The 11,298-nt window shown below is 40.0% G+C and overlaps 1 protein-coding gene across 6 annotated transcripts in view; it reads left to right on the forward strand.

The window, feature by feature from the left end:
- Positions 1-11,033, forward strand: part of LOC105570487 (nose resistant to fluoxetine protein 6-like) — a 16,558-nt gene extending 5,525 nt beyond the window's left edge. For 5 of the 6 annotated variants that reach the window (XM_012027717.1, XM_012027718.1, XM_012027719.1 and 2 more), the window contains exons 3-13: positions 3,565-3,779; positions 4,563-4,783; positions 4,872-4,960; positions 6,184-6,365; positions 6,708-6,874; positions 7,110-7,278; positions 7,844-8,040; positions 8,441-8,573; positions 9,210-9,399; positions 9,483-9,625; positions 9,999-11,033. In XM_012027717.1, the coding sequence (XP_011883107.1) occupies positions 3,565-3,779; positions 4,563-4,783; positions 4,872-4,960; positions 6,184-6,365; positions 6,708-6,874; positions 7,110-7,278; positions 7,844-8,040; positions 8,441-8,573; positions 9,210-9,399; positions 9,483-9,625; positions 9,999-10,526 (2,234 nt within the window). In that variant the 3' untranslated portion in view covers positions 10,527-11,033. The remainder of the gene's footprint in view (positions 1-3,564; positions 3,780-4,562; positions 4,784-4,871; positions 4,961-6,183; positions 6,366-6,707; positions 6,875-7,109; positions 7,279-7,843; positions 8,041-8,440; positions 8,574-9,209; positions 9,400-9,482; positions 9,626-9,998) is intronic. The other variant, XM_012027720.1, reaches the window with a different exon arrangement.
- The last annotated feature ends 265 nt before the right edge of the window (positions 11,034-11,298 follow it).

Consider the following 11,298-nt stretch of genomic DNA (forward strand, 5'->3'; position numbering starts at 1 on the left):
AGAGAGAGAGAGAGAGAGAGAGAGAGAGAGAGAGAGAGAGAGAGAGAGAGAGAGAGAGAGTGCGGATTAGCTAATAATTAAAAAATGATTAGTAATTGCAATTATAAATCTTGTTACTCTTTTTTATCCGTTATTTCCGGTATCGCGGGCAAATTAATTGGTTAAAACAATTAAGCATATCACAAAAATTAACGATTACCTCGGGGAAAATATATACGCGCGTATAACAAACTATAGTAATTGCTCTGCCTATTATGGGGCGTTTCTCCTATTTTTTAAAAATAAAAATAATCTGATAATTGTACTTGACAAATTGGTCCTTTCCGATTCGGCGATCGCTCGCGGGTATCGCTAAGCTTTGTAACAGCGTGCTCGAGGGGGAAACCGCTGACCAAAATCTTGTACACCAAATGCCCAGTGGGCATTACTTTATCTTATTATCTTCTTTTATCTTATTTATTTTCTTTCATCTTTTTTATCTTATTTTATCTTTAGAATGCCTCAGCAAGACGTAATGCCCCAAAAATGCCCTAGTAATGCCCAGTAATGTCGCAAATCTGTACACCACAATGCCCTCAGCGGTTTCCCCCTCGAGCGTGCTGTTAAGGAAAAGGCAATTAACGACCTACCGCGTGTACATTCGCGCAGAAACAATAATATTGACCGATGTAATTGGTATGTGCGTCGTACGCGCGGGACCAAACTGGGTCAGCGAGATGCATCCACGAGGCCGATGACCGTCCTTGTGTATCAGGGGCCTGCCTCCGATCGATCGTTCGTTCGATCGATCTTTTCCTGGCCTGTAACGTCACTTAATCGCCGATCCGACTAGCTCGCGCGATTCCACAACTATTGTTTGTACAGCGATAAGAGTCGGATCGGTTGAGCACGTGTAGGGGGGGGGGAGGGCGGGGAGAGAGAAAGGAGGGTCTCGTAAGCACGTTAGCGGACTTCTCTACTTACGAAAGGGCTTTTAGAGACAATTGAAACGATTTACGTTACGGCATTAACGGACCTCTTTGATTCGATACGTTCTGACCCACGTTAGAATTACTACGTTAGCCTAATATCACTCTCTAAAAGTCAATCAGTGGATTATCACTGAAAACTATGAATATTCACCGATTCGCAGTTATAAATATAGCACTGAATTATTCAGGGCTAACACTTATAATTGTATTCAGTAATAATGCACTGATTGACTTTTAGGCTAATATTACATTTGTCGTACGATAAATTTTTCAAGCGTGTTGATTGGCTGGTGAATAGAAAATTTCTAGATACTCGAAAATTTTACTATCCTGCAGCCAATCGACACGCTTGAAAAATTTGTCCTACGACAAATGTAATATTAGACTTAGAGAGTACGTTTGTCGTACGATAAAGTTTTCACGCGTGTCGATTGGCTGCAGAATAGAAAAGTTGTTGAGTCTCTAAAAATGTTCTATTCTGCAGCCAATCGACACGACTTAAAAAATTTGTCGCACGACAAATGTACTCTCCTAAGGCTAGTATTACATTTGTCGTGCGGCAAATTTTTCAAGCGTGTTGATTGACTGCGGGATAGTAAACTTCTCGAGCATCTAGAAATTTTCTATTTAGCAGCCAATCAACTCGCTTGAAAAATTTGTCGTACGACAAATGTAATATTAGCCTTAGACCCCGACTACTGTGCTATCGATTGCCGACATCGTGCGATCCGCATAAGCGCGTTCGCTATCGCTGTCGTTTGGAAATTAAAAATTGAAAGCGCTCGCTATCGTTTATTTTCCTTCAGGTCGACCCGCTTCTGCGACGCGTGATTCCCGACCCGATCGGCCGATTCCGCGTGTCGGCGCCGTATCGCGCCGATATGCACTTCCGCAGTTAACGCACTCGCGACATTGACGTTGCCTCGCGTCACCGCGCGATCGCGGTTCCAAGGTGTCACCTTGAAATCCCATCTCGAATAACGTAACTCGCATGCCGGTGCATACACAGATGACTAATAATACAAATTATAGAATAACACGCGCGAGTTCCCGGCAGATTAGCTCGCGGTCGGATTAGTTTATCGCCGTCCTCCTAGAATTGAACGTGACTTTGAACAACGCGCTGCTTGTCCCTCGCCGAGTATATCCCATCGTGGAATTTGATCAGTCATACGCTATTTCCTTTCTCGTAAGACATAAAGTTCTTCACAAGCCTACCTGTCTCACTCATTAGGGAAGAAATGAGGAAATGTACAAAGATAAAGGCGATCGATGAATCTTAATTCCGAAAATAATTACACGTTACCCATACAGCACAGAAGCTTGCAGCTACGTTGCGTCGTAGGGATATTGCATGAACATAAATTTGCAAAATCGACCAGCAACGTTTCGCAAATATTGTCAACCTTTTAAATCATCCTGCATAACAATTTATATTTACTGCTTGTGAACAAACTTGCTCTTTACAAATAAAATATAATTTTTATAGCAAACTTTAAATGCTTTTTTGTACTTCTTTCCTTCAGTTCGTCTATCACAGGAAAATAACAGGTAGCGACATTGCAGATTCCGCGTCAAATGAAACTTGCTCTCGAAAAGTTAATCGATTTGTCGCTGATACTGAAAAAACATGTAGCTGCTGTAGCTAAAAACTGCATGTGGTAACTAAGTTTTAGTTGTAAAATACGGCTAATATTTAGTTGTGATAGCCATTGCTTTGCCACCGCGTCTATTGTATTAGATGCGATAGCAAACAGTTTGCTGTGGTTTAGAAATTTATAGTTAATGCAGCAAAATATTTTTAGCAAATCATGATTAGCTGCGGTAGCGAACATGATTTTTTCCCGCGTAACAGTGAATAGTCGCTGATTTACAGTTATGAGGTATACCACTGCGATTTGTAAACCAGTGACTGTTCACTCTTTTCAGTGATAATCTGCACTGATTGACTTTTAGAAAGTGCCCAAGTGAGTGCAAGGATTCAAGATTATTTATACCGTTTGCGTTAGTCGATATCAGTCCCCGGCGATTATTACTCTCTGATTGGGTACTGATTCCGGATATTCGAAGGGTAATGTGAAAAAATGACGCTGGCGCTGATTGTGGCGCGGATTGAGGACAGAAGAACGCCTTGACTATACCCGCTCGTCTGTTTCAACCGGTTTCAGAATGTGTTTATTATAGAACGAAGCTGAGGGGAAGGGCGCAATTGTTAAATGTCAAAGCCGGAATGCCGTAAATGTCCGGAAAAAAACGCAACAATGTGACGCATCGATAACAGATTCGTAGTAACGAGCTTCGCAAAGTAACGTGCCGACTCTCTCTAAAAGTCAATCAGTGGATTATCACTGAAAACAGTGAACAGACACTGATTCACAGTTAGTCAGTCGAAGAATATCGCAATCAATTCCACGGTTTTTTTTTAAATCTTAATCAACCGTGCATTTGCATGCGCGTGGCGCATTTTCCTGGAGGGTCCTCCGGAAATTTTGGAGAGCAAAATATAGTCGCCGCGCAACAATGACTCGGATCTTGATTCGAGAGTGGAAAGACGCTCTATTAAACGGAGACTCGACGTTGTTTGTCGTTCCAGTGTTCGACGCCTCGGTTAAAGTACCTTCGGGCCTGATCACCGGCAATTCCAAACAGCTGGGTAATTTTGATGAATGCTTGCGAGTGAAGAACGAACACGGGTTCATCGGGCAGGCTTGCAACGCGGAGGTGCAATTCGAGATCGGCGCGGACGACGGTACACGACGAAGCGAATTGGACCTGGGGGACTTGCTCGTGAACGTCGCCATCGCGTCGGTGAGTTCGTAATTATTGCAATTACCGTGGTTTAATGCGCAACAACTTATGCAGTGAACGAACATAAATTTAGTCAAATTTAGAATTGTTGTATCGCCAGTAATTAAAACAAAATACTCAAGGATTAGATCGACCAAGGCTGGCAGTTTTATTTTATTTTAAATTTTACCACGACGTTTCGGCCAGTAATACTGGTCCTTTTCAAGCGGATCCTATAGCTTGTGACAACGAAGCATAGGAAAATATAAAATTAGGCTAGTCTCTTGGTGACATGACACGTGCGAAGGCGTATATTTCTATGTGCGATGACGATTAGCCTAATTTTATATTTCCCTATGCTTCGTTGTCACAAGCTATAGGATCCACTTGAAAAGGACCAGTATTACTGGCCGAAACGTCGTGGTAAAATTTAAAATAAAACAAAACTGCCAGCCTTGGTCGATCTAATCCTTGAGTATTTTAATAAATTTAGTCCTTGTCGCCCGGGCACGCAAATAAATTGATGTACAAAAGATAATCAAGTATAAGAATAAATATTGTTCTTAATTTTTAAACCCACGTAGACATATTTGTAATCGTAATAATACGAGATTTTATTTATTCGCACGGGCACACGTTTACGATACTAATACGGAGTACGAGTAAAAACTTTATTTATTCAATGAATATTTCATAAGAGACGACAGCTCCATGCAATCTCTCCGGAATATTTTTAAACAATAAAATGCCTCCAAGCGCGAGTTTACGCTGCTCGGAGGACTAAAACATTGGTATCTTGTGTAGAATGCGACGAATTGGACCTCCGGTAATTCGATCATATACGAGTGGATGTTTTGCGTCCCGTCTACCTGCAATCACACGGAAATACAGGAGGCTCTCGAGCTCGCGCTCGACCCTTTGAAAGTCGAAGGGCGTGTGGACATGACTATCAACGTTTTTAAGCAATCGTGTCGCACCGTGGAGACCGTACGAACAACCTGGGACGTTGCCGATTGGTGTTATACGTAAATGACGCTTTCTTATTGTTATATGAACGCTTATTTCTCTCCGCAATAGCAAATGCCTAATTTTTGCAACGTTCGAAAACTTCAGATCAATTCTTGTGCTGCTCGCGTTGATCATTATAGCCAGCACGGGGTACGACATTGCGATGCAACGTGCCAGCGCGTCGCAATCGAGAGGTAGGATATGAAAGCACGAAATATCCATTCGTCGGATTTAGTCAAGACTTTTAAACACTTCTCTTATATTTCGTGCAACCCAGTGAGAAGTGATTCGTCGATCGATGCCGAAACGGTGCCAATTTGACGACATCGATCGACGAGTCATTTCTCGCTGGGAGGTTGGTAAATTTAAGTCAATAAAGGCGTACTGAGTTTTGCAAATCAATTTTAGACATTAATTACACCTAATTTCAAATAACGTTATTGATTGATTACTGATTAATAATATTAATAAGAATGCCTGGTGTATACACTATACAATGTACAAGATCAATCTGCATTCCATGTTTCTTACATATAAATGCTTTTTTTCTTAATGAGGACAATCCCGGGAAAAAAATCTCTTATATCATAATATCATAATATTGAAATAAAACTTCTTGTTGATCCAACATGTTACATTTGATACGACCGAGGGGGAAACCGCTGAGGGCATTGTGGTGTACATATTTGCGGCATTACTGGGCATTACTAGGACATTTTTTTGGGGCATTATAAAGATAAAATAAAATAAAATAAGGTACAGTAAGATAAAATAAGATAAAACAAGATAAATACGATAAAAGAAGATAATAAGATAAAGTAATGCCCACTGGGCATTAGTGGGCATTGGTGTACAAGATTTTGGTCAGCGGTTTCCCCCTCGGATACGACGTTTCGACCCAAGTATCAGGTCCTTATCAAGTAACCGAACTGCAAACCAACATGTCACAAGTTTTTAAAGGCGGTAAGAGTAATTGTAATTTGTAATTTCTCACCATCTTAAAAAAAATTGTGACATGTTGATTCGCAGTTCGGTGTTTTATTTCAATTTTATTCATCACTGGCGACTTTAAGAGTATATACTGCTCTATATCTCATAAGATACAATTCTAAAAATCATCAGCTCTTCAGAGATTTGACACTTTCCTATTGAATGTTCGAGGTTACCTATTGAGATCTCACTAAATCTATAATCAAATGTCCTAAGAGAACATAATTAGATCACGATAGATAATAACATTGAATATTCAATAAAAGTGCCAGATCTCTGAAGATCTGACGATTTTGGAATCGGATATAATTAGATACTACACGATTGAGGCATATGTAATGAGATATTTCCATTGTTTCCCCGGGGATGCCATCCGGGGCGCCGGATGAACTGATAGAAATAATGATCCTGATAATTTCTCGCGCAGGTATTTTTACGGCGTTTTCTTTGTACAAGAATGGAAAAGAGCTGTTACGGACTGACAGACGTCCGGGATCTATCCGCTGCCTAGACGGATTGCGTTTCATCAGCATATGCTGGATTATTTACGGTCATACTTATTACATGGAGGTCGTCGGCGTCAAAATGGACCTCACGCACATCCCACGTGTAAGCTATGCAATTTTCGTTTCATACAACTTCACGTGAGAATTTACTGGAAGTGCACTGCGCGTTTTCCTATTTTCGCAGCTTATCAAACTTATCCAACGCATCCTTCGCGTTGTATAAACATTGTTAGAAGTCGCCATTGCTGTTCTCTCTTAATTCTCCAAGGCCCGGTTTCACCAACGTTGTTTAACTTTAAGCTTAGCTTAATTCGTTCTTTGTCTCTTTCTAAAGTAACAGTTGAAAAGAGACAAGGAACGAATTGAACTAAGCTTAAAGTTAAGCGACGTTGGTGAAACCGGGCCTAAATTTTGCGCCTTAAAAATCGTTCTTATCCTCAAAAAGATGCATCACGATTGGAACAACATGCTGGTGCTCAACGGCAACATTGTTACGGATACTTTCTTCCTTTTGAGTGGGCTCCTACTCGCTTACACCGAACTGTCGAAGAAGGAACGGGCCTTAAAGTGGCGTTTCGACATGATAGGACTCTACGTTCATCGTTATGTAAGGTACGTATATGTGTACGCAGCCGAACTGGCTTTTCTCCCAATCACTTCGGCAATTTAAGTTTGAAATTCAATTACAATGTGCTCTATTACGTCCACAAATTATACTCGTCGATTTACGCACGCACTGTTCAAAGAAATCGTATAATTTGTAATTTTTACTTCCCCCTCAAGTCAATCTTTTTTTCTCATTTTTTAAAAATCTTCCGGCACCATTGATCGTTTCTCCTTTTGTCAGATTAACACCGGCCTACGCGATGATGATCGGTTTTTATGCCACTCTGTTCTACAAATTCGGCACAGGCCCGCATTGGGACGCCTGGGTCGGTACTAACAAAGACTACTGTCGCGAGAATTGGTGGACCAACTTGCTCTATGTTAACAACTATGTCAACGTACCGAACATGGTAGACTAGCTCTTTAATTTACTCCTTTACACCCTCGTATATCTTTGCGTACTGAATCGCTCATTTGCTACGACAGCGGCATAACTCGAAAGATAAAATTGTCCAGAAAAATGGATTGTAATCATAAAGATTTTATATCATTTTTAAACGCGATCTTGTAACTGACTGTAAGGGAATAAAAGTATCCGTATATAGGCATTATTAGCTCTTCATTCAGTGTACCGAATTCTTACCATTCTTTTGCAAACAATTGGAAATGGAACTGGTTTTGAATCATGTCGTTGCAGCAAATGAGAAATATGTACAGCAATCGTGTGTCGAACGTGCAGTTAACAATTATTTTGTATGCAGTACAAGTAGCAGATACGACATCTCGAAGTCTATACGAATGCCGCATATGTTTTTTTTTAAATCGTAATATCCTTATTACACTTTATTGGTTTTATTTCTTTAATTTGGACTTACTGTATCTTTCTTGTAAGTGCTGTTTCTGCGCTTTCGAAATTTTTTCTGATTCGTGTACTTTTGCGAAGATATCACTCTTTTCTTTTACGTTTGCTTCTAGTGCATGTCCCAATCCTGGTATCTATCGACCGACATGCAGTTTGTTTGGCTGTCGCCGCTTGTGCTGTATCCTATGCTCAAGTTTAGGAGTCTGTTCTTAGCCATTGTTTTGGCCGTCTGCTTGTTTCTTTCGGTCCTAGTGCCCTTCATTACAACTTACAGTCTCCGACTAACGGGCACCATGCTCTATTACAAGGAGTGAGTGTAGAGTTTCAACTGCGCGCTTTCGCTTAGAAAATATTTCACTCAAAGAGTTTCAATTTGAATATCTTAGAAAATCTATCTCTCAGGAATCTAGATCCAAATGTAACCGGCTTATTTAATTTGAATTAAATCCCGAGTTTTACATTTGGATCATCTTCCATTTAGTTCAGCATTTAAATTGTTGCAGTCTGTCGATGTAGATCCACTCTGTGGGTCTTTTTATATCACGCAAGTCTTTGAGAATTAATTATGAAGCAACTACGAAAGATCGTGCAAGACTACTTCGCTTTAAGTGATGTTTATTTCTATGGAAATCGCAAGGAAATTGCACGAAATTTCTTGATTGCCGGATTTTAGTAATTTCGTGATCTCAACAGGATGTTGTATTTCGTAGACAGATGGACGTAACCCAGGTTTATCTGGAAGTCTACATAAAGACATACAATAGATTTGGACCTTACGTCATTGGACTGGGCCTTGGATACTTGTTATATAAGACGCGATCTTATAAAGTCAAGTTACATGCTGTAAGTACCATTTACACAATAATGTTTAGTACAATACTCTCAATGTTTGTTTCTATCTTATGATAATCGATAAGATCAAGCCTGAAATATCTTTGCTACAATGTACTTCATATTAATATTTTGCATAGTTGGGAAAGTTACTTTAAAAAAGTATCTAGTTACAGTTACAGTTTATTAAAGTATCTAGTTACAGTTTTTTCGCTAAAAACGTAACTACTCACAGTTACTCGAAAAGTAACGAATTGTTACCTTGCAGTTACTTTCTTGCAATGAAAATAAAAATAGCAAATCTGCGTCTGAATCGTAAAGCGTCGATAAAGGCGTTTACGCGCAAATGCAAGGCCTAACGCGATCTGTGGAGGTTTCAAATATATATAAAGTAAATATTAATGTAACTGAGTTAAGTTACAGTTGCAGATGGAGAGAAAGTAACGAAGTTAAGTTAGAGTTACTAAAAAAAAAGTAACTGTAACTGTAGCTTCGTTACAAGTAACGAGTTACTTCCCAACCCCGAATTATTTTGTATCACGCACTTTGTGTTAATATTTTGATAAAAATGATATACATGTTTGGAATATCTTCAATTTGAAGAGATAAACCGCTGTAAAGTCGCTGAAATGCTTTCGCAAATCGCAGTGGTACGTGTTTCTCGGCTGGCTGCTCGCGGTCATGGCTGGTTTATCGGTGATTTTCGGGCCGCGAGGCATGTACTTCGACACTCACGTCTACAACAGGCTGGAAGCGAGCTTCTACGCCGCCTTCCATCGCCAGGTTTTTGTACTCTCCGTCTCCTGGATTGTCTTCTGCTGTATGCACGGATACGCAGGTAAATGATTGCGCGCGCTCGCGAGATGATTACTAAACCCGATTACGTCAACGCCAGTCTCTAAAAGTGATAATCGTTTCAAGGTCCCATCAATTATTTACTTTCGTGGCGTGGATGGATACCGCTCAGCAAATTGACCTACTGCGCTTATCTCTCTCACTATCTGTTCATACTATCACACAGCGGAGCCGTTCGAACTACCGGCAGTTTAACACAGATGGACGTGGTGAGTAAGAAAGATAAAGGCATTCTTAAAATATCGCGTTAAAGGTAATAAAGAGCAGTCGGTGAGCAACGTACCGGTTAAGCAATGTTACTGGGTCGTGAAAATACAGATATTATAACATTTATCTCTTCATACAGCGTGATATTAATGATATTTACTTATCATTTAGTTCTACAGTGAAACCGTGTGCAAACTTTTAAAGTCTGCCGTTACGTCGCATACTGCTGCAATTTATCTTAAGAGAGTTTATGTACGGACAAGAGATATTAATAGTCCTCTTACGTGCGTGATGTTATACGAACGTAATTAAATGAAAGCGCAAATGTGATTATGAAAAGGGATAACGGTGTGAATAAAATCTCTCGTTTATCAGATGCGCTCGTTCTTCGCCAATTTAGTATTCACGATGATGTTCTCCGCGCTGTGGAGTTTGTGCTTCGAGATGCCCTTCATGACCGTCGACAGTATCCTTCTTTCCGGGCGCAAACAAAACTCGCCGAAGCACTTGAAGGCTTGCAGCTCCGCCGCATCCGGCCAAGAGATTTGCCAGTCAAAGGAATCTTCGATTACGTACGACACCCCGAGGGAATACAACGTTACCCGCTACAATCTCATGAAAATCGCTAAAGAAAATTGTGAAAATGGTGAAGAGCACCTTAATAACGAGGCAGAAAGGAGCGTCAATAAAATATATTTTATTAATCCTGTTAAACGCGACGAGACATGGTCGGCAGTGAATTCCGACAACAGGAGATCCGATTACGTAAACGTCGATCTTGGCCGTATTTTCGACAAGTACGGCCGACCAACAGCTAGTTCAAGTGGGAAAGAATCAGAGTCACTCGACAGCGATTCTGCTCACAGAGCGAAACCAAATCAGTCCTTGAGGGATAGTAGTTGAAGATTAGATGCAATCTAGTCTACTTATTAATAATTATTATTAATTGTTATGTAAATAGTTACTATGAGATAAATTGCCGTAGCCAAGTTTACAGGATACGTAACACATCCGTTTTTAGCAAGAGAGAAGTAATATAAGAGTAAAAGTGATATAGGGATTTTATATGAGAGAACAAGTAGGTAAAGGAGCTAGGTTTTATAATCTATAATAAATTAGAAATATTGATATATATATGCAAAAACGTTCTCTAAACAGAGAATTAAAACAACTATATATTTTTAGATAATAATCTATAAGAGAACTATTTTTTTATTTGATCGATTTTGTATTTTATCAATAGTGATTATTGTGATAAAGCGAGATGATTATTAGTAAATATACTTTAGATTATGCGTACTATAGAAAATATTTGCAAAGAGAATATATATATACATATAATTATATAAATCATTGCCGATTTATTGGTGGCAGTTACAGTATTAATCGAGAGAGAGAGAGAGAGAGAGAGAGAGAGAGAGAGAGAGAGAGAGAGAGAGAGAGAGAGAGAGAGAGAGAGAGAGAGAGAGAGAGAGAGAGAGAGAGAGAGAGAGAGAGAGAGAGAGAGAGAGAGAGAGAGAGAGAGAGAGAGAGAGAGAGAGAGAGAGAGAGAGAGAGAGAGAGAGAGAGAGAGAGAGAGAGAGAGAGAGAGAGAGAGAGAGAGAGAGAGAGAGAGAGAGAGAGAGAGAGAGAGAGAGAGAGAGAGAGAGAGAGAGAGAGAGAGAGAGAGAGAGAG

Source organism: Vollenhovia emeryi, unplaced genomic scaffold, assembly GCF_000949405.1.
Source record: "Vollenhovia emeryi isolate VEMERY1.0 unplaced genomic scaffold, V.emery_V1.0 DF939120.1, whole genome shotgun sequence".
NCBI lineage: Eukaryota > Metazoa > Arthropoda > Insecta > Hymenoptera > Formicidae > Vollenhovia > Vollenhovia emeryi.